Source organism: Neovison vison, chromosome 12 (genome assembly GCF_020171115.1).
Source record: "Neovison vison isolate M4711 chromosome 12, ASM_NN_V1, whole genome shotgun sequence".
NCBI lineage: Eukaryota > Metazoa > Chordata > Mammalia > Carnivora > Mustelidae > Neogale > Neogale vison.
Genome location: NC_058102.1, coordinates 123,048,967 through 123,074,258, shown reverse-complemented (window position 1 = coordinate 123,074,258; position 25,292 = coordinate 123,048,967). Strand labels below are relative to the sequence as shown.

General features: G+C 39.7%; 1 protein-coding gene across 1 annotated transcript in view; it reads left to right on the top strand.

The window, feature by feature from the left end:
• The window catches only part of ITGA8 (integrin subunit alpha 8), a 174,666-nt gene that overhangs the window by 130,623 nt on the left and 18,751 nt on the right, over nt 1–25,292 (top strand). The window contains exons 24-27 of the mRNA XM_044227132.1: nt 6,343–6,448; nt 8,562–8,720; nt 17,212–17,340; nt 22,099–22,212. Of these exons, the coding sequence (XP_044083067.1) occupies nt 6,343–6,448; nt 8,562–8,720; nt 17,212–17,340; nt 22,099–22,212 (508 nt within the window). The remainder of the gene's footprint in view (nt 1–6,342; nt 6,449–8,561; nt 8,721–17,211; nt 17,341–22,098; nt 22,213–25,292) is intronic.

The following is a 25,292-nucleotide window of genomic DNA, read 5'->3' as shown; positions in this document are numbered from 1 at the left end:
TGGTAAACTTGCTTACAAATTCTAGTAGCTTTATTGTTTTTTGATTTCCTAAATTTTCTATAGCATTGCCATGGCATCTATGAATAAAAAGTTTGATTTTTCCCTGACTGATCCAATCTGTACATGCAAAAGTTTAGCCAAATACAGAGTTAGAGGGAATAGTACCCACAAGAGATTACCCTTACTTCTGATACCAATTGCAGATTTGTGTGCTTCCCAAAACTGCCCCCAGCTTTGATAATTCATGTAGAAGGACTGACAGAGCTCCCTGAAAGCTATTATACCCATCAGTATAATATAAATTAAAATTATCCAAGGGAAGAATTGCATAGGCAGAGCCTGAGGCAGAACCAAGCACAAGACTTCTGTTCTTATCCACCATGGAGCCGGGTCATGTTTCTTTCCTTTTATGTATGTGTAACAGGATGCATGGAGTATCCCCAGCTGAGGAAACTCCCCAAGGCTCAGCGTTCACAGTTTTTATTAAGGATCCTCTACATAGACATGATCAATTGAATAACTGACTAACCATTTAATTGATCTGTCTCCAGGTTGTCTAATATGATGTGATGAGGCTCCCACCCTGACTCACACTGTTGGTCTTTCTGATGTGGGCAACCCCCACGATAATTTGTATGGTTAGAATATTCAGTGTGACCCCAAGCCCCCAGAAAAACAAAGATACATCTTTCAGGCATAAAATTTCTAGATCTTAGACTTCACCTCCCAGAATCTGAGGGCAAAGGCTACACACACCACTTTTGGGGAAAAGTTGAGTTGTTTACTACATGGTTAAGCTTTTTCTTTCTTTCTTTTTCTTTATTTTCTTTTTCGTGTGTGTGTGTGTGTGTGTGTGTGTCTGTGTTGTGGGGGGTGTTTGTTTGTTTGTTTGTTTTTAGATTTATTTATTTATTTGTTTGACAGACAGAGATCACAAGTAGGCAGAGAGGAAGCAGGCTCCCCACTGAGCAGAGAGCCCAATGAGGGGCTAGATCCCAGGACAGTGGGATCATGACCCGAGCTGAAGGCAGAGGCTTTAACCCACTAAGCCCCGCAGGTGCCCCTATTTTCTTTTTCTTCTCTTACTGCACAGATGGGGACTGTCAGGGCAAGAGTGAGTAGACTTGGTGCAAGAAGACATTTTTGCCTTGTCTTTATTTATTTTTTTAAATTGTTTTTATTAACATATATTGGTTACTTGCCCCAGGGGTCCAGGTCTGTGAATCATCAGGCTTACACATTTCACAGCACTCACCATACATAGCACATGCCCTTCCCAATGTTTTGTCTTGTATTTAGATCCTATCTTGGTCTTATGGAGGAAACATTCGGTTTGTCTTTCAAAGAATTTATCTGCTTCATCCCAGTTGTTACATGTATGGCATAAAGTTGCTCATGATAGTCTCTTATTTTTCTTTTAATGTATGTGGGAGCTCATCATTCCCTGCACTACAATTTGTATCTTTTACTCCCTTCTATGTTTCCCTTGATTACTCTGGCTAGAGTTCAGTGAACTTTTCACAGAACCAGTTTTTTTATTTCATTGACTTTTCTTTTTTTCTCTTTCTCTATCTTTTTAAGATTTACTTATTTATTTATCTGGGGGGAGAGAGAGAGAGAGAGAGAGAGAAAAGAGCACAGGGTGGGGGTAGGGGCAGAGGGAGAGAGAGAATTTCTAGCAGATTCCCTACTGAGCACGGTGCCATCCTGGAGCTTGATCTCATTACCTGAGTTGACATCAAGAGCCACCCTCGGCGTACCTGGGTGGCTCAGTCAGATAGGTGACTGCCTTCATCTCAGGTCAAGTCTGGCATCAGGCTCCCTGCCCAGCGAAGAGCCTGCTTCTCCCTCTCCCTGCTGTTCTGCCTACTTGTGCCCTTTCTGTTAAATAAGTAAATAACTTTCTTTAAAAAAAAAAAAAAAGAAGAAGAAGAAGAGTCAAACACTCACTGACTGAGCCACTCAGGTGCCTCTTTTTATCTCTTTTTATTTGCTTTGTTTTCGGTTCCATTAGCTCCTGCTTTATGTTATTATTATTTCCTTCCTTCTGTTCACTTTGGGTTGGATTTTCCCTGTTTCTCCTTCCTCTAGGTAGAAGTAGATCATTGATTGGAGACCTCTCTTCTTTTCTTACATAAGCATTTAGTGCTATAAATTTCCCTCTAATTGATTGAGCACATACCAAAATGTTGATATGCTGGGTTTCAGTCACAATGTTTTCTAATTTCCTTTGTGATTTCTTCTTTAACTCATGACTCATGAGAAGTGACCTGTTTGATTTGTAGATCTTTGCAGCTAATCCAGATGTTTCATTTTTGTGCATTTCTTTTTTAATTCCCTCCTCTTTCACATTGAGAAAAACACTAAAGGAAATCTGAGAAGAAATAAGCTTTTTTTTTTGCTATCTTATTTTTATATCTTTTAACATTTACAACTAGTGTATATGAAGTTTTGTCTCCTTCTTTAAGCTTTGTTAACCTTTGTTTTGCTAACCAAAAATAAACTGAAACTGTCTTTTAATCCCAAAGCAAATTTTAAATTGGGAACTGTTTTTATTCCATAAGACATAACTCAGTCCAAGGCAGCAGAGAGTGTAATGTAGCTGTATTTATTCTTATATATCCATTTTATAAGATAAATATTTATAAATATATTTCTGCCATCATTTATGACATCAGTATTTCTCTGTTAAAAAGGAAGGAAGTTATCTATTCATTTTACCAATAATCAAAACAGGTAATTAAAATTGGGTTTCTTGTATGGGTGTAATTTTTTAAATTGCTGGATTAATGTCTGACATTTAACCACAGTTTATTCTCTAACACAGGATTAGAGTTCTTTTTAGCCATTTTGCAATGTAAAACTCTTTATTCCAGATACTCAGCAAAAATATTGGTTTCAATGTTTAATTCTTCAAGGAACAAACAGCTACTGTGTTGAAAATCTTCCATGTTCAGTCTTCAGAAAAATCTCATTTTATTTGCCAGTTGTGTTTATTCCAATGTATTTTATCATGCACTGTATCTAGCAGTTCTTTTTCAGTTCAGTGTTGTTTTTATCATCTTAAAAATAAACTCAAATACATTTATTTCTTCAGTGGGAAAGAAAATACTGAGAATTAGTCCACTTCTCTCAAAGCCAGATAGTGTCAACACTGTCTTTCAGTAGATTCACATGTCATTTGTTCGTACAAAGGATTAATTTAGCATTAAGTCTGCAAGAGAATTTGGCCATAAGAGGCAGCACCACATGCATTGAGCTCACAAAGGGTAATAAACCTGTGTCCTTTGTCATATAATCAGTATTGAGTGGGTTTGATCACGGGACACTACAATCATAAACAATGGTGGTCTGTATAGAAACTGGCTAGAATGGGTAGAGCCAACACTGTTGCACACAATAAATAGTAGTCTGCTATTTGGGGCTTACAGTGTTTGAAAACATGATTATGAATGAATAATTCAGACTGTACTACCACAGCATCAGATTTGAACTTCCGATAGCACACAGACTTTAACTTATCAAAAACCTAATTCCTTGCTTCCCTAATCCTTTCCTAATGTCTGGTGTTACCACATGTACCCCAATCTTCTTATCCCTGGGGGGGTCTCAGGTGGAATAATGTTCTATCCTCCATCTTAGCATGTGAGCACTATTCAGTAAGAGCTGTGAGGGCTGTTTATCCTTGGCTAATAGTTGATTATATTCTTCCTTCCTTCCTTCCTTCCTTCTTAAAAAAAAGTGGTAATTTTGAAAAGGGTGGACAGTGTTTCATTTATTCATTTGGAATCTTCAGAGAGCCATTTTTTGTCATGATTTCCCCAGATCTGAAAAAGTCTTAGACAGTAGATAACTGAATTTGGGGAGCCATAGCTTTTGAATGGTTTTGCCATGATTTGTCATGGCCTATCATAGATTATCTTTTCCGTACAGATTTCTATTAGATTTTGTTACAGAAATGGGGCAGGAAGTTTCTTTAAGTTGGCTTTACTAAAATCACTGCGGTTTCATGGCCCCTGTAGTGCATTATACCATTGGCTTCTGAACAATGCAGACGTTAGGGTGCCAACCCCCTTCACATGTAACTTTGACTCCCTCAAAACTTAACTACTTGTAGCTTACTATTGACAGTAAGCCTTCCAGATAACATAAGCAGTTCACTAACACATATTTTGCATATGTGTTATATACTGTATTCTTATAATAAAGTAAACTAAAGAAAATGTTATGAAGAAAATCATAAGGAAGAGAAAAAATCATTTACCGTACTGTACCTTATATGAAAACTCACATAGAAATTTAAAAATCCGCATAAATGAACCAGCACGGTCCAAACCCGTGTTTTTCAAGAGTCATCCGTACATTGGAAATAGAAAAGTCCTGAGTACACCTGAGTAAGCTGAAGTCTTCACCTGCAACTAACGCCTACTTTTCTGAACATCAGTTTTCCTTTCATGTATAAAATGAGGGATTGTGAACACACTGTCTCCATAGTCCTGTCAAGTTCTAAATATTTATAATTCTGTGGTACTGGAACATTTATGACCAGTCCCCCAGGACAGATGACTATAAGAAGAAAACTTTCCAGAGAAAATGTGCTCAGCTTCTGCTCTGTATGTGTTCTTTATGCAAATAAGTAAATAAATAAGGATTTTCCCTAGAGCCTCACATTGGATATGGAGCCTGGAGTCAACTTTCTGTTGCCAAGCTAAGAGCAAAGTAAAGTTCTGGGTGGTTAGGTCATGAAGACTCCACGGAGACGGAAGCCCAAACTCTCTGGGCTTTGCTCAAATAAAAGTAACCATCTGTGTTCTGTACTCTTCTCCTCACCAAGTCCCCAGTGTTTAATCTGAACAAGATTTAATCAAATCAAGTGGGAAAGGGCAGCATGACATAACAACAAACCGACATAAGGATAGGGAATGTTGAAGTACCAGCTCAGCAAGCCTGTGCCCTGCACTTGTAATTTAATAGTTGCCCATTAGAGATGAAAGCGAAGGGTTTTATAATGTAGTAGCATTTCTGTGGGTTGTCAGTTTAAAAATTATACGTCTTCCACCCACCCCTAGAAGACAATGCAGCCAAAGTGACTTTGACAAAGAGCATTTGAGATGTTTTCCAATCAATTGTAATATACAACCCAGAGTTTATCATAATTCTCCAGATGAGGAAATAAGGACACACAGAAATTAATTACTTGCCCTTGGGTCAGTCGTTAGTCCAATAAATTTTGCTTTCTGCTTTAGAAAGAGATTATTGGGGAGGAGGAGTGGAATAAAGATAGCATTTGAAGTTGCTAGGGGCTGCATTAATTACTGATGCCCTTAAAAGGGCACTTAAAACTTCCAATTGCCAAAAGAGAGATTTTCTGTTGAAGTTACTTTTCGCTGGAGGTCTAGGAAATCTTTCAAAGATCCTTCACCTAAAAATTGCTAGAAAAGCATTGTTCTTTTGAGAAGTATTCTTTTTAAGATAATATAAAATTAACAATTTAGTTTGGAACCAGCTTTTAATGTAGAATAATGCCTTGTACTGCATTGCATTCAGCCAGTGCTCACGTTCTAGGTGTAAATTGCAGGCAAAGAATATCTCTGTGTCAAGTTAATATCCTACTTACATGATTACATCATTTGTCTCTCCATCTCTCACCCTAGAGTTATCTAGAGGACAACTCTAGAACTCGATCAAGCTTTATTTTGGCTCTAGACCTGGCTTTGGGGGAGGTATGGCTGCATTAATGAAAAGCCAAAGCGATCTAAGAAGTAGGAATATACAAGTGGCTTTTCTATTTTCAAGTATCTAATTCAAAACTACATTTCTTCACAAGTCAACATTTAACACAACACAGACTTCTAGATTTTTATCCACCAAAAATGTCCCATTTCTTGATATGGCTTGAAGCAGGGATTATATACTCTGTGTGTACACACACACACACACACACTTACAGTTACAGAGGACCTATAGATAGATGTACGCATTTATATGTCCATATGTTAAATTATCTATCTCAACTCAGGGAAGCTCTCTGTCCCAAGAGAGCTCCCTAGTGCTCAAGAGAGGAGATAGGATAAAAGAGTCTATCTCTGAGCTAGAGACCAGGAATTAAAAGCATCCCTGTAGATGTTTCAGATCCTTTACTATTCCTTTAGTTATTTTGCTGAACATCACTTTCAATACCTTTTTCCATATAGGCAATATCTGCTCAAGTATATTGCATATATATATATATATATATGTATATATATATATAAAACTCATTGCTGTTAGTGTACTGTATACCAGAGAAGCATTTTCCACCTGTTTCATCACCAGCAATTAACAAAACATTCCATGTTTCAGAGTATCCCATCCTCCGCAGATTGTTCTGCCCATTCATAACTGGGAACCAGAAGAGGAGCCCCGCAAAGAGGAAGGAGTTGGACCACTGGTGGAACATATTTATGAGGTAGGTTTTACCTATCTTAAAGTTGTGTTAGGAATTTAGTCTTACGCTCTTTACCAATTAACTCTTCATAGCACTTTAAGACACCGACCTGAGATCTGAGCTTTATATACCTCGGATTTGTGCAGTGCGGGGAGGGGGTACAGTATGAGTCACTTGCTTTTTAGGGAGAGCCATTATAGAATGAGAATATTTTATCTTGTTACTGTTCTCTTTCAGATGTTCCTTACATCTCCCTTTTTTAATGTTTGGACAGCCTAAGCATAAAAATGACTAGCTCTCTGGACTTTATTTTGTTTCTTCCTACATTTTCAAATATCCTTAAAATCTACCCACCTCTTTACACTGAAGGTCACCAACCGGAAGGTACCAGAGAGAGAAAATTTTATGAATTATTTGCTATTGTATCAAACACACACATATCACACACACATGAATAACTTATTCTGAGATTTGAAATAGTCAGTTGATTAGTAAAATATTTTCCAGAAGCAAACCAGCAGCTTATGAAAAAGCCATCTTCTGTTTGAGATCCCTTCTTATTTACTGCTCTCTATCCCCTTCCTGCATAACTCATTCCACTGACCTAGTAATCCTGACTGTGACTTTCTTCTTAAGCTACAAGGGACGTGAATAGCATTCTCTACAGTTAACAATGAAGTCATTTTAAAACTGATGAGCTGTGTACATATGTGGGAAAGAAGTGTCAACTCCTGCACAGCATCAACATGAAAACCTCTGTCATCTGCCCAACCTGTGGTTCAGAACCAGAAGCCCCATCCATACCTGGATCAAAGCTTTGCCCTAAGCTCTCTTGATAGCAAAAGGATAACACAGTCCCCAAGGCTACTAGGATTAAGAACCTTGCTAGAAAAAAAATGCTGTCAAATAATTCATTAGGCCTTGCGTGCACCGGTTTCTGCTTAGGAATGGTGAAACTTTAATGTTGGCAAACATATTCAAACTCAATCATTCTCAGAGAAGCCCTGCTTCTAATCTTAGCATAAACGAATCATAAAATTTTAGGGTAGTAATCAGTGGTGACAAAAGCAATCATCACGTGTTTCCTACATGTTATTGTCCTGCCCCAAAATATACTGTTATCAGTGCATGCCGTGTTGCTTTGATAAAGTGAATTAAATGAGCCACCTAATAGGCAAAACCAAATTATAAGTTGTTCTACTGGTCATTATAATTTTCAGAATTGTGGGGAAAAAAAGTTCCCTGTTAACTTTGGAGTGAATTTTCAAAACCACAAGAAATTTAAATATATTTCGTGACTTTCCCAAGCTCTTTTTTTGTCCTGTGAGTACAGGCTTCATGAGTTTAAAACACTCATCTCTTTATGAGAGGTGGCCTCTCTCTCTTTGAGAGTCACTGATTAAAACAGAAGGAGTCAGCTTTGAAATGTGCACTTGAAGTGAACTGTGGTGAGCCTGGACCATCTCTGGCATTTGATGGATAACCATTTTTCCAGAGGGTGAAAGAGAGTGCATTGCATATGGTTGCAATTGACAAGTCAGTAGTCAGGAAAAAGGCAGATTTCAATGCAAAGAAAGAATAAGTAGGTTTTGAAAGCATAGCATTAAAATTGCATTTCTAGCCCTGCGATTAAATGAATATAAATTTTAGGTGAACATCACAATGATCAGACATGGTGAATGTGGTCTTTGCTAAGGAAATCTGCCCTCAGAGCTTCACAGAAGGAAGTATTTTCTCTGAGCACCAGCGCCTCTTGCTTTCAGAGCTCCTCTTGCTTATATAGATGGTATTTTCCTATTGCCACCATTATAGCCCAGATGCGTTAAAACCCAAAATACTGGGCGCCTGGGTGGCTCAGTGGGTTGGGCTTCTGCCTTTGGCTCAGGTCGTGATCCTGGGATCCTGGGATCGAGCCCCACATCGGGCTCTCTGCTCAGCGGGGAGCCTGCTTCCTCCTCTCTCTCTGCCTGCTTGTGATCTATCTCTCTCTCCCTCTCTCTCTCTGTCAAATAAATAAATAAAATTAAAAAAAAAAAACCACACCAAAATACTTTTTAGAATGGGTAGGAAGTACATGGAGCTTGATTTCCTCTTCCTGACTTGCGCTGTACCATTACTCATTCCTTTCTTGTAGCTGCACAATATTGGACCAAGTACCATCAGTGACACTCTTCTGGAGGTGGGTTGGCCATTCTCTGCCCGGGACGAATTTCTCCTCTACATTTTTCATATCCAAACTCTGGGACCTCTGCAGTGTCAAACAAATCCTGACATCAACCCACAGGATATAAAGGTAGGATCCTAGCCTAACTGTTTTTTCTAACTAGCCTACTTTTTTATGGTAAGGAAAAAAAAAACCCCATGGCTTATATTTTTTAAAGCAAAGTATGAGTTATTTCGGTGATTATCTATATGGCCTTTTCTTTTAGTTTTATGGTTGAAATGCCAGGCCTTGGGGCACCTGGGTGGCTCAATCAGCTAAGTGTCTGCCTTCAGCTCAGGTCCATTCTGGGATGGAGCCCTGTGTCAGGCTCCCTGCTCAGGGCCACAAGGAGTGTGCTTCTCCCTCTGCCCCTCCCCCTGCTCATGTGCTGTCTCTTAAATAAATAAATAAAATCTTAAAAAAAAAAATGCCAGACCGAACTTAAAGTGTCACTCCTAGAAAACTTAAATTTCTCTTGGTTTTATTGTTCATGGTATCCTGTCATTTATTTAGCCTATTTTAATAGATACCTTTTGCATATGGTTTGACTAGCAGCACAACCAAACCAAAGCCATTAATAGACATGTCATGTTTTGGAGAATTTGTACAAAATGCTATTTTTAGAGTCTTTTTGGTACATTGCCAAAAGATATAAGGATCTTTGTCAAGTAGGCTTTTCCAGATGTTGCCAATAGCAAGTGGTGAAATGCGATAATTTGCCAAAGGCCATCTCAGTGCCCCAAGAACCCCCAGACTGGAACTTTCTGGACCCCATTCTTTAGTGCAGCTTACAGAGAAGCTGAGAGCAGTGCTTCTCAGATTCTTAAGCTTATCCAGTCACCTGGGGGTCTAGTAAGAGGCAGGGTCTGGAGTCCTAAAACTCTGCCATTCTACAGTCCTCACCTGACATCCATGCTGCTTTGCTGGTCACAGACTAGCCAGGAGCTCAAGTGTCCAAGCAGCTGATCTCATTCAGATTAAGATACAAATCTGGCTTTAAGTTTCTTCTGGGAAGAAAAGAACATAATTAGCATAAACCCTTGAAAACATTACACCTGAATGAGGGAAAATAACCAGTTTAACCAGATGTTATCCTCAAAAGAGAACTTTAAGAATCAAGAACTTTAAGAATCATTGTCAGTAGCTCAGGGAGACAGAGTCTCTATTAGAAATGGAGCAAAGGGCAGACTTCATGAAACACTAACTCAACCATTCAGAATGCAGGCCTGCCTCTACTCTAACCAGTGGCACTGTTATAAAGGCTTTCTTCTTCAACCCAGTAAGCCTTCTATTCCAAGAGAGGAAGACAAAGGGATTCAGTATGAAAGGATTTATAGGACAGGTCTTCTTCTTTATGGAGAAATTATAAATAAGTCACTATTTCACAAACTTATTTAAAAGACTTCCTCCTTGGAAATTTTTTTGTCCATTTCTTCTCTCGGCTCTTCATTGAGATGATTTTAATATCTTTCAAGGACAGTAGCTTATTATAAAATAACATCTTCTGGGGTTCCTGGGTGGCTTAGGCAGATAGACATCTGACTTTGGCTCAGGGTCTTGATCCCAGGGTCTTGGCATGGAGCCCCAGGTCTGGCTCCACCCGACATAGAAGGGAGTCTGCTTCTCTTTCTCTCCCTCTGCCCCTCCCCCTACTCATGTTCCTTCTGTCTTTCAAATAAATAAATAAAATCTTTAAAAAATAAAATAACATCTTCAAATGGAATGTATAACATTGAAGAAATTAAACCTTTTACATGTCCCATATGGATTCTCTACTTCAGTGGTAGATTCTTGAAGCACAGAAACCTGGGGAAGGTCTCTAAACTCCGGAGTATAATGTTTGCTTTATATCTGACATTATTTATATATGCTCATATATATTATGTAACTTGTGTGATATGGGCCATGTTGGTTGTAAATTCTTTTTCTGTGTTGCAGTTTAACAATCATTTACACTGACTGGAATGATACCAACAGATAACTTGCCTTAAATGTTGACAGATTCATGCAAATGGGGTGGTGACAGCCCCAGATATTCTTTGAAGTATAGACTTTGATTAAAAATCTAAGGCTAGTAATTGTTTTTAAGATTTTATTTGAGAGAGAGAAAGAGAGCATGAGCAGGGGGGAGGAGCAGAGGGAGTGAGAGAGGCAGACTCCATGCTGAGCAGGGAGCCTGATGCAGGACTCCATCCCAGGACCCTGAGCTGAAGGCAGATGCTTAACTGACTGAGCCACCCAGGCACCCCTAAGGCTAGTAATTTTTAAAATGCAACTTAATTATGCTTCTTCTATAAAACTGTCAGTTTGTGGAAATTGATTATAAGATGATTTGATTACAATATGAAGGAATAGCTCCCAAAATGACAAATGGTAAGAATGCTTGAAATTCAGAATAATGAAAAACTTGAAATGTTTTTACTTTCAGGTCCTCTGAGTACTTTCACTTGTATTTAGTGTGTATAACCCAGAGATTCTAAAAAAGCTTTTTTATCAATAAATAGATTTTTTAATTAATTATCAGTATATTTTATATAATCAGCTACCAACAAATTAAGAGTACTTGAACATTATTTTCTTCTTAAGATAATAAGTAAGTTATTGGTGAAGTCCCTATAAACTTACCTGGCAAATTTATTTATTCCTAGATAATATAAAAGCTAAACAGTCTATTCTCTGTCTTAAATATGAATTGGAAATTAGTAAAGAACAAATTATTTATTACATCTAGTTACCTTCAATGGAATAGGTCTGGGAATTTTTTTAAAATATTTTATTTATTTATTTGACAGAGAGAGATCACAAGTAGGCAGAGAGGGAGGCAGAGAGAGGGGGAAGGAGGCTCCCTGCTGAGCAGAGAGCCTGATGCAGGGCTTGATCCCAAGACCCTGAGATCACGACCCAAGCCAAAGGCAGAGGCTTAACCCACTGAGCCACCCAGGTGCCCCAGGGAAATTTTTTTTAACCTAGGTATCAATTTCAGATACTTGCATCAAAGCTAATTACTGTTCTTTTAAATAAAGAAGATGTGGTATATATACACAATGGAATACTATGCAGCCATCAAAAGAAACGAAATCTTGCCATTTGCGACAACATGGATGGAACTAGAGCATATCATGCTTAGCGAAATAAGTCAAGCGGAGAAAGACAACTATCATATGATCTCCCTGATATGAGGAAGTGGTGATGCAACATGGGGGCTTAAGTGGGTAAATATAGATATTTAAAGATAAGAATAGTTTTTAAAAAATAGGTATTTGAAGATAAACATCTGTAGTTTTTTTTTTAACTTAGTTCTTTAAGAAGCAGAGGAAGGGTAGGTTTAATAAAAGGAATAAGGTGGCAAAACACATTCATATAGGTAAAAATTAAATCCTAGTCAGGCACCAGGTGACTCAGTTGGCTGAGTGTCTGTCTTCAGCTTGGGTCATAATCTCAGGGTCCTGGGATCAAGTCCTACATCAGGCTCCCGGCTCAGTAGAGAGTCTGCTTCTTCTTCTCCCTCCCCACCGTTCATTTTCTCTCTCTCTCTCTAATAAATAAGTAAACTCTTAAAAAAAAAAAAAAAAGTAAATCCTATCATTCAGTCTAACTTACCCACTAAGAAAAAATTACTTATGATTTGGTTCTACAATTTCTTTAAAAAGAACAATTAGTGAGTGCCTCTTGAAACATCTGCATCTGTGAGAAGGTCTACAAGCCCTTCCTAAGGATGCTCTAGTGCCCACTGGACAAGCCACCAGAATATCCCAGGCCAGCTGTGGGCCTGTCAGAGAGAAAACTCCCACCTCAGCTTTCCCAAGTATCCTCTGGAGGATTTTCAAGTTCCCTACCATGTTTGCCTCTCCAGCCACTCAACTCATTTTCCCTCAGCAAAATGCTTTCTCTGCAGGTCACATACACCTTTTTGTCCACTTCGCCTCCTGTATATATTCTCCTTTTTTTCCCCACTTAACCACTGAAAGTGGCTCCCTCCTTCACTGCTTCTTTGCAGCTCCCAAAATGTCTAAGCAAACGTGCTGATGAAAAAGCAACTGTCCAGATTTCCTCAGAAGCATTTTCTAGACCATCTGCTCCAAGGAACCAATGCCACCAACTTTAAAACCTTTGAAATATCCTGGACCCCTTCCCCCACTGCAGGGTCTCCACAACATCTCAAAATAATTTCTCATGTCTGCTAATTAAACCTATTAGCATTTAATAGAACTAATGTATTTAACACAATGTGGATTTTTTTCCTATTTTAAAAAAAATTTTTTTTAAGATTTATTTATTTATTTATTTGACAGAGAGATCACAAGTAGACAGAGAGGCAGAAAGAGAGAGAGAGAGGGAAGCAGGCTCCCTGCTGAGCAGAGAGCCCGATGAGGGACTCGATCCCAGGACCCTGAGATCATGACCTGAGCCGAAGGCAGCAGGTTAACCCACTGAGCCACCCAGGCGCCCTTTCCTATTTTTTTTTTTTTTAATTACTCAGATAGCAACCTCTTGGCTTTACTTTTTATTATAAATACATAGTTTTACTCATCAAAGCCATATTGTAGATAAAGTAGGGTTTTTGTGGGCTGGCCTGAAAACTGAGCCACCGTTTAAAAGATTGTCTCTAAGAGAAATGCATTCTGAGTGCCAAACATCTAGCCTCAAACCTTCTGAAATACAACCCATCTATAAATTGAACATGCATTCCAAACTGGACTCTCCTCACATAAGCCTCGAAATCTGATAAGGCCTGAACGGGATACACTTTTTCTTGTACAATACTGACTGGTACAGCTGAGTTGCCCCACCAAGTGACCCTCATGTCCCCAAGGTTTGAAGAGCAGACTCCCTTTGAAAGCTACCACTGTGATCATAGGAGGCCATGGGCAAAAGTTCTCACCCACACGCACCTCACTTGCTGCCCAAATACAAAACATCAGTGACTAAACTGGGGACACACTCAGATGCCACTAGAAGTCTGTCAGTTTTGAGGTTTTTTAGTACTTGCTTCATACCAGGCTTGTGGGGATTCACTTAGCCTGCTTTGTTACCAAAGTATGAAGGCAAACAGGAGCACGCACGCATGGGTGACGGGGTTCAGGAAAAGTGAGTGAGATGCGTGGCCCCTCTTGGTGCCCAGAAGGTGGGACACTGCCTTGGGGACATTCCCTTCTGCTTTTCCTTTTGCTTCCCAGTGAAACAGCTGCCGTCTTTGGTTTTCTGTTCCTCCCATGATGATTTCACTTCATCAAGTTCATTTCTCTGCCTTCTCTGAACACAGGGTCGTAAATAGAGGGCCATGAAGTTTCTGCCCCCGGCCTTCAGAGATAGAGGATTTTAATGTGGCAATTTCAGCACATCCTGCCATCTAAAACATTGTGAAACAGTCAACTGTCTGCAGCATTCGGGCCAATCCATTAAATCTAATTCATTCCAGATCCTTCTTGAAATAAAATTTTAGAGTTGAATAAAGTATTTCTTAAACCATTCTCAAGGCCGTAAAATAATGACTTCCAACTATCCATTATCTTATTTGGGTGGACTTTATCCTGGGGTTTGGAGAGTCCTCCAGACAGGCTGTGATCTCTAGATAAGATGTAGTTGAAAAAGCCGACGCTATTGAGGAACCCAAGCTACATAAAGAGTAAAGGACTTTTTTAAGCTGGCAAGGTTTCATCATGAACAGCCAAGGGTGAGAAAAAGAGGGAGAAAGGGCTGTGGGATGTCACACTGTAGCCAGAAGGGTAGGACAAGCGAGGTGTTGGCTTCGACCTGCGCTAGAATCACAGGACCATGTTCTGGGCCCCCCACTCAGGAAAGGAGGCCGAGGTCCACATGATGTGGCAGAGGTTAGATGAGGGCAACGGCAACAAGGGAGAAAGCCAGTGTTGCATAAAGAACAGGCTCTGGAGCCATGGAAGGCTGGAGGTTCCAACTGCCTCGAACAAGACCATTCTCACAGGAATCCCAAATTACAACCAGATAGCACAAACATGGAAGCAGAAACACAAGGATCATCCGCCAAGCCCTGCAACTAGTTTTGGGGGTTTTTTGTTTTTGTTTTGTTTTGTTTTAATCGGTGAGCACACAGACTGTGGCTTGGCTTGGCAAATTTGCATCATTTTGTCTTACTCTCGAGAGAATTTTTTTCCTTCATAACTGCCTCCATTTACTTATTGCTCCTTATTAATTCCGAATGCAGAAACTTGTTACAGCTCCCAATCCACTTACGTTCTCTCTCTGTCTCCGTCTCTCTGTCTCTTTCATGCGCCCCCAAGAGAGAACAATCATTCATCTTTTATTTTTAACAGTACCTATAGGTCCAATTTTTAGCCACCAAAGGGAATACACTCTCCAGGGTCCATTTCTCTTTGCCTTAACTTCTCCTTAAGAGGGTCTTCAGGTTCTCCTGTAAATTTTAGAATATAAAAACACATGTCCAGCAACTAAGAAAAGCTTCAAAATCACCAATGGGATGAACTATTCTTTTTTCAGGACGTTAAGAAAAAAAATCTATTTTTTTTTCCTCTCCTTACAAATCCTTAACATTTATGCCTTAAAGAAAATTACATGGTAGACTGAACTCCTAGGTTTGTCTCTACTTCAATTTAATTATAGACAAAGGATTACATGAGGGAAAGTCCACCATCTTTTGTGTATTAGGCATACCTGAAACCCAAAGAGAAATCACAAATAAGAAGAAGATAGTACATGTTGTGTTTGTTTGGATTCAAAAAGCCCTTAATCTGATTGCACCCAACTATTTTCTTCCAAAGTTGCATTTCCAACAGTATTGCACATTCCAGCTAGACAGTATCCCTTTAGCTCATATATTTAAACCTATCCCAGAGTGAAGAGTTTTGTGAAGAGTTTATGCAAATAGAAAATCCCTGTTGAAGTCAAAATCTGAGTAGCAGCTAGGGAAAGAACCATATTTACTAATAATTTCTTCCTTATTGCAGAAAAGAGCAATTTTCGTATTTGTTCTAAAGAAGATAGTTGAGTGTTTACCACCAGCTTCTCAGAGCACTTAGCAAACTGTTTGCTGAACTGAACGCCTGCCTAATGTGGTGCTAAGAGGCCCTCACCTCTAAGGTTTCGGATTCAGGAAAAATATGACCTGCGGGTTCACAATCAATTGTGAAACAGGCTCCCAGAGTTCATCTAGAAAACAGGCTGTAACTGTTGTTTACATTTCGTGGATAACTTCTTCCTTGTTTTTAGCTTTTTGTTCATTTTTGCTTTTGGGGTTTTATTTTGTCTTGTTTTGCTCTATATTTTGAAATAATTTCTGGAATGCCACTTTCAAAAACTAGTCGGTAAGCTATTTGAAGACTTCCTCAGTGTAGTGTTTGGGAGGGACATTCCTCTATCTGCAAAACAATATTACTAAAAGAGAGAAGCATGTTTTATCAACCCCTGCTGTGTAATATGTTCATTCTCTGGCTCAGAGTAAGTCCTATGTGTTACTGAGAGGCAGCCCATAAGTATTTGTAAATGATGATATACCGGGGGCCCCCACAAACGTGGTCTTCACCCATCCACAAGCTGCATCTGACGTCACCACATAGGAAGCTGCGGAGCTGTCTTCTCTTTGGGCTATTATTTTACTATTACTGCTACCACTACAGGAATAAAGGAACATTCCGAATGTCCTTCCAGCACCTTTGCCCTGCAGGTTGGTTACATGCAGAGTTAACTCTGTAACGTATCTTCCAGTGAACAATAAAAAAGAAATGAAACATGAAAATCTCAAAGGAAAAACTACACACACATCTAATAACGAGATGTGCACACACACGCGCACACACACACTCTGCTCCTGGAGCTACAAAGAGAAAACATTTAAAAGAACATGTGTGGGGGGGACTTGGGGCAGGGACAAGGACAATCAGTCTTAAATGAAGAATTTTAATGAAATATTATGTGTGATTTATTGGCACTTTCAAAATATTTATTCAGCTATCAGATGTACCAAGCATGGAGTCTGAGATAAAATCATTGAGTTCTAGAACACTCACAAAACAAACTCCGGGCTCTAAACAAGCTCCCTTACAGCATAATGTTCATGTGGCATGCTTCGGAAAACTCATTTTTATTAGAATTCGATCCATTCCTGAGGGAGCATTTCTTATAATTTCAGGAGTGTGGGGCCAGACATGCTGATGTTGGGTCCTTGACTACATCTCTTTCTCTATGGCCAGCACCTCACTTTCCTGCCACCTGAGGATCTGTCCCACCACACAGAATGTTCCTGCGTTTCACCAGCACTGATATATGATGAGAGAAAAGTAACAGGAAAATAATGACCCATGCTTGAAAAGTCACTTCCTTCTGAGGGAATCACTTCTGCTTAAAATCTCATGCTTACAAGATAAACTTTCCAGGAATGCATTCCCCGTCCTTCAGGAGCTCCTATGATTGGAGAATGGGAAGGCTTATTCCTGCCCATCTATTTCATTTTGTGGTTTAACACACTTCTGGTAAATCAGGACAGGTCCAGCTTCTCTTGTGACTTCTAGTCCTCTGAGGGGAAAAAAAGCCTGGAGTTCAAGGCTAATGAAAAGGTGACAAGGTATCTCTTGCTTTCTCTTTGCAGCCCGCTGCCTCCCCAGAGGACACCCCCGAGCTGAGTGCCTTTCTGCGAAATTCGACCATCCCTCATCTTGTCAGAAAGAGAGATGTGCGGATGCCAGAGCCCCACAGACAGAGCCCTGCAAAAATTCTGGTGAGTTATCCCAGTGTGTGCAAATCAGAGAGGAAAGACTGGATTGGACAGAAATCCCAAACACAGAAGACTTGAACTTCAACTATTGTTTCTCCGTCTCATTCAAAGCTCAGATCTGCCTGCCATGTTTTGACAACAGGAAATGTGAGCCCTGAAAAAAAGGGACTCTTCCCTGTGGACAAAGGTGTATTTGCATTATAGTGTTTTCACTCTTCTAAATCTGCCACACAGGCCACAGTAGAAAAAAAATGCTAAAGGCGCCTGGGTGGCTCAGTGGGTTAAGCCTCTGCCTTCAGCTCAGGTCATGATCTCATACCTTGGGTCCTGGGATGGAGCCCCGGGTTGGGCTCTCTGCTCAGCAGGGAGCCTGCTTCTCCCTCTCTGCCTGCCTCTCTGCCTACTTGTGATCTCTCTCTGTCAAATAAATACATAAAATCTTTTTTAAAAAAAATAATGCTAAAAACCTAAAACATGGCATGCAATGCATTTGCAGAACACAGAGCTCCTGCTGTGAGCCCATTCCCAAACACTGAGTGCTGAGAGTATGGAAAGAGCTGGGCCAGGAGGTTCGGGTTGGGGTGGGTGGTGGTCCCACGTGTCCTTGCATCTCAGACTCCTCCGCTGATTCAGAAAAGATGAGAATGGGGTCTTCTGATTTCCTGGGCCCAAACCCTGCATAGTCTTAGCACGGGAAACTGTGGTAGATCTTCCTGAGCTTAGTCAAACCTTTGCAAAACTGTGGAGAGTAATTAAGAGTCAGTATTTTCAATTTGATGCTCTTACTCATCCCAAGGTGAAACTCCACACTTAAAAGAGGCTAAAATTAAAAAAAAAAAAAAAAGAAAGAAAGAGGCTAAAATGTTTTATTTTAATGTGTCTTGTATATGTTCTAACATTCATAAGAAGTTTCAAACAAGAAAATGGACAGAAACGTACATTGAGCAAGTCTAACTTACTCAATTAAACTTACATCAAGAGAGGAATGTTTATTATAATAGAAGTACCTAAAGTTACCTGGCAAAAAGCTATGGCAGAGGGCAGATTTTGGTTCAAGTCCCTATAAATTTTTATGGCATGGTAATGTCTTTCAAAACCTAAGAGTACTCTTAGTTTAGGATGAATTCATTTAGGATAATTTATTCAGCTTAGGATAAATTAATAAAATCCCACATATTATTGTTTAAAGAAAGTTTCCAAGAGAAACAATAGAATGGAAAACAATGATTTAAGTCCTGGGGATGTGGCCTACAGAATGGTACTACAATTAACAATCCTGTATTGTGTATTCAATGGGTGTTAAGAAAGCAGATCTTAAAGCTCTTCAAGATCATAAAATAAACTATAAATTTGTGGTGTTGGATAGTATCTAGACTTACTGTAGCAATCATCTCACAATATATACAAATATCAAATCATTATGTCATATAACTGAAACTAATGTAATGTTATGTGTCAGTTATACTTCAACAAAAAATTTAATAAATTTTGAAAAAAGAAAACAATGATAGGCATCTATAGAATTCTAATATGCAGTATCAATGTGAAAGCCCTCTGGAGAACCAGTGTCCAAACCTATATAGGAACCAACAATTTAGAAAATCAGGGTTTACTTAAGTTTTTCAATTCCCGCTTTAGTCTAAGTCTCATGAGTACACTGAGGCAGGAGAGATGATCAGTAGCTAAAGTTCTTTTGAAAATTATATGTACTTCTGGGGTACCTGAGTGGGTCAGTGGGTTAAAGCATCTCCCTTCAGCTCAGGTCATGATCCCAGGGTCCTGGGATGGAGCCCTGCATCAGGCTATCTGCTCAGCAGGGAGCCTGCTTCCTGCCCCCAGCCCACCCTCCCGCCTGCCTCTCTGTCTACTTGTGATCTCTGTCAAATAAATAAAATCTTAAAAAAAAAAAAAAGAAAGAAAAAATTATATGCACTTCAGTTCTAGGGTCAGGTTTTTTTCTGACCCATTCTTTCTCATTAAAGATTTTTAATGTAAGATTATTTTTAATTCCTGAGTATCATAGAAACTTATTACTTGCAGATGAAAGCAAAGCAATTCTTGATTTCCATTTCTGACTTTGTTAATTTGTGCTTTATTCTCTTTTGTCTTTTATTGGTTCAAAAATTGCAAATCATATGCCTCCCTATGTCCTCAAGTCAAAACAGTTCTGGATAGAAAGTGATTATACAAAGTTTATTCTAAAATCAAAAGTTCAATAAGACCTCCTACAGTTTTTGTTTAGTTAAAAACAACTTACTGAATCCCATTTCTGATTAGGAATTTGAAAGTGCAAAGTGCCAACATCCTGTGCTGGGATCATAATTTCCAATTTGCATAAGAAAAATTCATATCTGCCACACTGAAATACATTTCTCCTCCGCCCAAAAACGTCCTTGTCTTTCTCATCTCAGGCCCCTGCTGCTCTTACAATGACCATACCATCTCCTCTTGCCAGGCTTTCTTCTTGTCCCTTCCCTCCTCAGCTTACAGAAACCTTATCTTTCAAACCTTCTTCAGCCTATGATACTATTAACCGCTTCCTGAAACTGTCCTGTCCCTTGGCCTCCCACAAAACACTCTCCCCTGGTTCTCTTCCAGTCTGCTGGCCTGTGCCTTCTTAGAATTGTTTGTGGGCTTCTACTCTGCCCAGCCTCAGATGTCCCTGTACCTCAGGATACCAACCTCAGGTCTCTCCCCTCTCCCACCGACTTAGCTCCTTCAGGGAAATGTTTTCTGCATGGTCATGAACTACAGCCATGCCTACAGGCCTCCTGCCATCTTAGCCATCCCTGCTGCACTCTAGACCTGAGGGGCTCAGCGTCTATATTCATCTGGATGCCTGATAGCCACCCGAGCCCCAGCATGTCCAGAACTCTGTCTCCATGACCCCCAGAATGTGCTTTTCCTCTAGAGTTCCCGATCTCAGTAATGTCAGTGCCCATCCACTCAGTTCCCCAAGCCAAAAGGGCTCCCTCCGGTCCTCCCTCTCCTTCATCCCAATTTCCAATTTGTCACCAACTCCTATTCTACTTCCTGAACTTCCCCAAACTTCATCTTCCCCTTCTCTGTTCCCATACCTAGTTCAAGGCCTCCTCCCCTCTCCCTTGAACTCTTGTAACAAGTCCTTGTCACCCTCCTTGCTTCCCACTCTCCTCTCCCTATTATTCCCTCCCATAACACCTGCCCCTAAAACCCAAACCCCATCATAGCCCTTGCTTAAACGGGACCTTCTGAATAGAATCTAAACACCTTGACTCCAATAGGAACATTCTTTACCACCTAGACTTTCTCTCATTCCTCTCTCATTTCCATCTGTCCACCCTGGCCCCGAGTACCCTTTTCTCCACTTTTCTGAACACGCACTGGTCTTGTCTCTGTCTGCCTAGACTGCTAGGTCACTCTTTCTCACCCTTCAAGATTCCTCTTTCCCCAGAATCCTCCAACAGAGCTAAGCTCACCAGGACCAACAGCTCCAGGGGGGGCTTCTAAGAATTACCTCCTTCTCACTTGCCTCCTTTGCCTGCAGAGGGTGGCCCTGGAGATACACAGCATGTCAGTAATGACATGTAGGTAAACATGAGGGTCCTCACAGGGGACAAGGACTGCAGTGCCTCCAGGATTTCTACTCCTGCCAGAGGCACAAAACTCCAAACACCTCAGTGCCCTAATCCCTAGTAGAATAAGAACAGCCCTGCCACCTGAATTTGGAAGCAGCATGTCGAAGTCTGACCTCCCTGGAATTTATCAGATATGCCTTCCTGATTGCTTTGCTTTTAGAGAGTTTGGAAGTTCTCAGAAAAGGTTTTCACGGCAATATGTCCCTCAAGTTACTCTGTGCTTTAGCAATTTCATTAAAGTGAAATGCCTCCATTAAATCCTCCTCATACTATTCAATAAACTAACGTTTACTGAGCATCAATAGGCCAGAGCCCAGTGCTGGAGACATGAGAAATAAATAAAGCATAGCCCACTCGAGAAATTCAAATAAGTGACAGAGTACAATTCAAGAAGTACCATCCTGTACCTAGGTACACAGAAAATGGACGAGAAGGGTTCACTGAAATAAATAAATTGAAATAAATTGGATCCAAATACTGGATCTAATCAGAAAATACGATTTGACAGGTAGAATGTCATCATAACAAATACATCCCTGGAACATGCATTTCATAGAGTAAAAGTTACCCACTGTAAGTTGGCAAAACTAGGAACTAGGTTAAAAACAGTTTAATGGATGGAACTTGAAGAAGATTCTGTTTTATCACCAAGAAGTAATTGAGAGAGAAGAATGTTTTAGAAAAAATGGGTTGAGAACACTGGGCGTTTGAGATAAGATAGATACAGGGAGCTTCCTCTGAAGCCTTTTCAGGACTTGCTTAGTCCAGGGTCAGGTGTTGTAAGTGTCTATAAGAAATGTCTTCCCACGTTCTGAGTAATGAAATTGAAACAGAACAATCTAATCACTGCTGCAGGAGGGTTGTTTCAAGTCCTTAGGAAAGAAAAAAAGCTTAAATCTTGTATCGTATTTCACGTTCCATTTTATCTCTACACCACCAGTAAAACTGATGCATCATTACTACCAAACTGTGTTTTCTCTTGGTTGTTTCTGTGTAACTGTTTGTCATTTAAATGAATGATTTATGAATGAGGTGCTGACTTCTGAGAAAATGCAGTGCAGATAAACTGAATGTTGATTTTCCACTACAATTTAAAGACACTGATTGGCCACCACTCCTGTTATTTTGTTTTGCTTTGTTGCAGAATTGTACAAATATCGAGTGCTTACAGATCTCCTGTGCAGTGGGGAGGCTAGAAGGAGGAGAAAGCGCTGTCCTAAAAGTCAGATCACGGTTATGGGCCAAGACCTTCCTCCAGGTAATAACACATACTTGCAAGGGAACCTCTCCTTAAAAGCTTGGCAGGAAGCTTTCCAAAAAGGGATTTTTAAATGTTTTAATTTTTAAATTTAAAACATTCTGAATTTTTTCATTTAAAAATTTTAGACTTAATTTTAATTTTTAACTTGACATTTTTATTAAAATTTTAAACATATTTTAATGTTTTTAATTTTTAAAATTGTTAAGACATGTCTGTGGAGATGTTCAGCTAAGATCAGCTGGTCATCTTTCCCATCAGGTGAAGACCTTTTCTTTCCAGCTTTATTGAGACATTGTTGACATATAACGTATGGAAGTTTAAGGCTATAGCATGATGACTGGACACATGGATATGTTTTGGAATGGCCACTGCACTAAAGTTAGTTCACACCTCCATCCCCTCATGTAATTACCTTTGTGTGTGTGTATGTGTGTGTGTGTGTGTGTGTGTGTGTGTAGGGAAGGTGATAACTTTAAAGATCTACTCTCTTAACAGCTCTCAAGAATCCAATATGGTATTTTTAATTATATATTAGATACCCAGAACTCACTCATCTTGTATATGGAAGTTTGTACCCTTTGACCAGCATCTCCCCAATCCCATCCCCCGCCAGCCTCTGGCAACCAACAACCTGATCTACTCTATTCCTAAGTTCTGCTTCTTTAGATTCCACATGTTAAGTGATGTCATACAGTATTTGTCTTTTTCTGACTTATTTTACTTAGTGTAATGCCCTTCTCATCCATCTGTGTTGTCACAAAAGGCAGGACTTCCTTCTTCTTTATGGCTGAGTAATAATCCTTCATCTTTTAGGTGAAGACAATGTAAATATCCTGTCTCTAAGACGTTTAGACACCAACTTAGCTTCAAATAAATCTATTTAGCTCACCATTTTCTACCCAGCACCCAGTACATAGTAGTTCTTTAGTAAATATTAGCAGAATGATGGTGAGTACAAGTGCATAGTGAAAGCTGTATGCCCAAAAGGGTCAAAATAGAAATCAATGAAGAAGGAAAAAGGGATATTCCCACAGCCTGGGCTCCAGCAAGGACACATCTCAGTGATATTCCACATAAGTGTTATAAGTAAATTCTTGGCTGCCTCAGGGTATCTGTACTATGGCATCTGACGCTGCCACAGATAATTCTGTGGACGGTGTGCATTTTAAAGTTTTAAGATTTTTTATACTAAACAAATTAATTTTTCCATCTGGGAAGAGCTGTTTATTTAAGTGATTTTATTTAAGTGATATGTTGTGATCTTGTTGTTTAGAAAGGATTTAGAGAGGGGACAATAAGCTAAATTAAAAACCCTACCAAATCTATGCATTCTTGCTCATATTTTAACTACTAAAAAATTCATCTGGCTCACTGCACTGTAGAAAATCAAATGGCAAAATGCTTTTGAGTCTAACTAATAAATACAGAATTTAATAGCTCTGGATTTTCATGTTTTCTGGGTTTCAAAATACTTCTGTAGTCTCACAAATCTTAGTTTTGTTTCTAAAATAAATACAGAGAAAGTTAAAGGTATTTTTGAAATGGTGGTTGTGAAGCTTTTTTTCTTTAACCAAAAGTGAGGTTTCTTAATCTCAGCATACTATTTTTTTTTAAAGATTTTATTTATTTATTTGTCAGAGAGAGAGGGAGAAAGAGCAAGCACAGGCAGACAGAGAGGCAGGCAGAGGCAGAGGGAGAAGCAGGCTCCCCGCCGAGCAAGGAGCCCGATGTGGGACTCGATCCCAGGATGCTGGGATCATGACCTGAGCCAAAGGCAGCTGCCCAACCAACTGAGCCACCCAGGCGTCCCTCAGCATACTATTTTAAATCAGATCATTCTTTATTGTGGGGGACCTTTCATTATAGGATTATAAAATGCTTTATAGGAAGTGCTTTATAGGATGTTTAGCAGTATCCCTGGCCCCCCACCCACTAGATGCAACCCACACTCCAGCTGGCACTATCAAAACTATCTCCAGACATTGACAATGTCCCCTGGGGGGCAAAATAACCCCCAGTTTTAAATGCCTGTACCAGAGATAAGTGCAGTACACAATTTATGTGATTTGGGTTTTTTTTTTTTTTTTTTTAGTTAAACCATTATTTATTCATTCACTAAACAAATACCATGGAGTGCCAACTATGCACCAGGCACCTCTTCAAGTAACACTTCCTTTCCATCAATTTGCTCATGGTTACTCTGCTTTCAGGTTGTTACTTCCTATCTCAGAGTTCAGGAGTTGAGGAGAGCAGTCTCACTGAATTCCCAAGCCCATACAGTCTTCAATGATAACCATACATTCCTTTTATTACTTTGGGCATCACATCCTACTAAAATAAGGGAGAATAACTTTTTGGTGAAGAACTAAAATCATTATGACCCCACAGTCAAGGGAAATGTGATTACTTTATTTTCTTTAAAGATTATTAACTTCCTTGAGAGAGAGCAGGGAGAGGGGAAGAAGGAGAAAGAGAATCTCTAGCAGACTCCCTGCTGAGCACAGAGCCTGACGTGGGGCTCAAGGACCCCAGGTCCCTGAGATCATGACCTGAGCCGAAACCAAAATGAGAAAGAGTGGCTCAAGTCACCAGCATTTATGCACCGCCATAGCCCACATTTCCACATGCCCAGTTTCTGCTTATTCCAGTCTTGAAATCTGAGTGCCAAAGAAGAGTGCCTTCCTTACTGCAATCTCTTTCCCTCACTCCCTCCCTGACTCTCCTGCTCTAAGAATATACTACATACTGGAGGTCTTTAATGGTTTTGTCATGCAATCCAGAAGGAGGTAAACATTTTCTGCCTTCCTAATCCAAACTAGAAAGTTTACAATTCTTGCATGACATGATTTGCTGCATTATGTTTGTTTCTGTCCACTTGGTGAACATGCAAACTGGTCAGAAACAGATTTTATTTAGATTAGTCCTAAATGATACCCTGTCCTGTGATTGTTGCTGGAAACAATCCTTCACGGTGTAAGATTTTACCAGTAATTGCTTGGGTTTTGTCATCATATAAGGCTTTGTTTCTGGCAAATGTTGAGTACTTAAACATGGCCTATGTGGTCAAAAAGAATTCT